Source organism: Monoraphidium neglectum (genome assembly GCF_000611645.1).
Source record: "Monoraphidium neglectum strain SAG 48.87 unplaced genomic scaffold scaffold03289, whole genome shotgun sequence".
Taxonomy (NCBI): domain Eukaryota; kingdom Viridiplantae; phylum Chlorophyta; class Chlorophyceae; order Sphaeropleales; family Selenastraceae; genus Monoraphidium; species Monoraphidium neglectum.
Genome location: NW_014010339.1, coordinates 3,906 through 6,744, shown reverse-complemented (window position 1 = coordinate 6,744; position 2,839 = coordinate 3,906). Strand labels below are relative to the sequence as shown.

At 65.6% G+C, this 2,839-nt stretch overlaps 2 protein-coding genes across 2 annotated transcripts; one reads left to right on the top strand and one right to left on the bottom strand.

Moving 5' to 3' along the window:
- Positions 1-46: 46 nt before the first annotated feature.
- Positions 47-415, top strand: MNEG_12528 (hypothetical protein; the record flags this gene model as incomplete). Its single annotated transcript, XM_014039001.1, has 1 exon — positions 47-415. One exon carries the CDS (start codon positions 47-49, stop codon positions 413-415), a length of 369 nt encoding a protein of 122 aa, XP_013894455.1.
- Positions 416-2,082: 1,667 nt separating this feature from the next.
- MNEG_12527 (hypothetical protein) lies at positions 2,083-2,613 on the bottom strand (the record flags this gene model as incomplete). Its single annotated transcript, XM_014039000.1, has 1 exon — positions 2,083-2,613. The coding sequence occupies one exon, from the start codon at positions 2,611-2,613 to the stop codon at positions 2,083-2,085; it is 531 nt and encodes a 176-aa protein (XP_013894454.1).
- Positions 2,614-2,839: the final 226 nt, after the last annotated feature.

The window sequence follows — 2,839 nt, the reverse complement described above, 5'->3', positions numbered from 1 at the left end:
CGAGGAGGTCCGCTATGATGAGCGCGAGGCCGATGGCAGTGATGCTATGGCGGGTATGAGTAACTTATCTATCTATCTATCGCGGCTCGGCCTGGTGAAGGCCTGCTGCGTGAGCGCGCCACTGCTGATGGGCAGCCCTGGCATGGGCAGCCTAATGGCGACGGCGCAGCACATCCTGGTGCCTCTTGGCTTGCCGCAACTGGCGGCGGGCCAGGCAGTGGCAGCAGCAACAGCGGCGGCATGCAGCCATGTTCGGCACGGAGCCATCACTGGTGCTGCCGCTGCCGCAGCAGCAGCAGGGCGGCACCAGCAGCAGCAGCAGCAGCAGCAGCAGCAGCAGCAGCAGCAGCAGCAGCAGCAGCAAGCGTGCGGCCGAGGCGGCACGCGTCGAGGCATCAGCGCCGCGCAAGCTTAAATGCAGCGGCTGCGGCAGTGTGATCAGCAATGGCGGGCAGCAGACGCGTGCCAACTGCAGAAACAAGCCCTAGGTGCCCACCAGCTGGGAACCTGGCTCATGCCCCCAACCCATTGGGTGCACCCCCAAGCACTCCAAATGTGTAACTACGCAGCGAACTTGGTTTGCATATTCGGGTGCGCACGCGTGCTCGTGCGTCCGGTTGGGGGCTCAGGCCTGTGATTTTGTGACCCTACTTTGTCGGCGGCGCGGAACCCTATTCGCCCAGCACCGCAATGGCGGGGGCGCATCTCAAGAAACACAGTGCGCGTGGCGGGCCCATCATAGGCGCCACCCTGCAGGCGCCCTGACCAACGTGGCAACTGGCAGGCCATGCACGCAGCCCAGAGGCATCAGCCCCCTCCCCCCGCGTTTGCCGCGTGCCGGCGGTTTTCGCCCCCAACCCCCTTTGACGCCGTGCCCGCAACCCCTGCCCCGCCTTCATTTTCTGGCCCCAGTGGTGAGGCGACCACCATGGCATGAGCCGAACGCAGCAAACAACTGCAAGGATTTACTAGCTTGGGTTGAACGCGTACCGCCACCTGCGGCCCTAAGTTGACGGACACGCTGCTGCGAAGCCTTCGGCGCCCTGTGGCTAAGGCAAAGACCTGCGTGCACCGTGGCCCTGCTGCCCACGACAATTGCGGTGAGCCCGGTGTTCTGGGGATCCAGTGTGTGTAAGTCATGACTGCTTACAGTTCGGCGCCAACTTCCAGAAAGCCAAGCCGCGTCCAGCGGGGCACGCGCGACAGCACACCTCGCAAGGGGGGAGGCACCTGGGATGGAACACCGTCACGGGTGCGTGCAGGCATGCACCCAGGCCCGTGAGAACGAGTGCGCCCTAGCCTCTGGGCTTCGGGCCAACAGGAAACGCAATGCGGTGGGTGCGCTCGGGGCGCGCCAAGCGACAAGGTGGGGTGTGCGCGCGGGGACGGCCCTAATGAACGGGCGTGAAAGCTGGGCACAAGGTGCGGCTGCGAGGCAGCCGTGCGTCCCGCAGCAGCCGCGGCTGGAGCTAGGCGGACGAGGAGCTGACAAGTATTAGTCAGTGTCAGCTGACGCGACCAGCGGGCGCTTGGCGCAGCGGCTTCCGGCCCCAGCCAAGGGGCGGCGGGCGAAAGCTGTGAGCAGCCGCCGCGCGCATGCACGTGTGTGACCGCGATGCGTGAATGTCATACGAAGGGGCGCTTGCGCGGCGGCGCGCGTGTCAAAGCGCGGTCGCGCAAGCCAGTGGGGGGGGTGCCAGTGCTGCCAACATGCCCGCTGACTCCCCCGGCCCCACACAAGAGCTGGGGTGCGGCTTGCGGCGGCCAGCTGCCAGCTTCTGGCTGCCACGGGTGAGTGCAGGCGTGGCTGAGCGCCCTGTTAGTTGGTGAGCAAAGAGGGCTCGGTGGGGGCGTGCAAACCAAGGCAAAGCACGCCGAAAGGGCCGCCGGCAAACCCCGGGCGCAAGGGGCGGGCCCCTGGCCGCGCGCGCGCAGCCAACCCTCCCATGGCAAAGGGGGAAGCACCATAATTGCCTGATCCAGCGGGGCCGGGCCGCGACTGGCTTGTAGCACATCAATGCACACATGCCAATGGCATTGTGTCGGTGCCTGTCCAATGCGCCGATTTGGCGCACCAGCCTATCAGTGCTCGAGGGCGGGCGGCACGCTCTGAGGGTACGTCGGCGCACCCTCGCTGGCCTCCAACATGTTGTCGGCATCTCTGTAAGGGGGCAGGCGCGCGGCCAGGCTGAACTTGACGACGCCGTCGTCCCTGCCAGCCTTGAACACGCCGTTGTAGCAGTGGAATTCCACGCGGTTCCAGTACACGCGCATGTGGAAGTCCTTGTTCCCGTCCACATCGATCCCGGCGTTGTTGTCGTCGCCATCGACGTCCACATGCAGCTTCCAGCTGTTGTCCCAGATCAGCACGATTCGGATTGTGGCCTTGGTGGACACATCCTCGCCGCCTGCCAGCACGGCGTCGGCGGCGACGCGGGTGGGCACGTGCTGCGCGAGGAGTTCGCAGCCGAAGGCCCTGGTTTGCCCCAACCACGCATCGTGGCTCCTCGACTTGTAGGCCGGGATGTCATAATCGTCACCGCGGTCGCGGAGGTTGCGGAACTTGAGGGCAACCCCAGTGTGGTTCTCCACCTTGAAGCTGTTGAGGACCATCCTGCAGGAAGAGCGATGCAAGGCCATTGAGGCCTGTGAGCCTGCCGCCGCGAGCCCCTGGCTCTACAGCCGTGTTGAGCCCGCACCCTGGGTGGGCCCTCGCCGAGTCGAGAGGTCCAGGACATACATGGAAAGAAACGCGTGAGGCGAGATACTCTTGCTTGGGCCCACAGGCCATCGTGAGCCGGGTGTGGGCTCTACCCAGGCCCACCTTGCGATCGCGAAG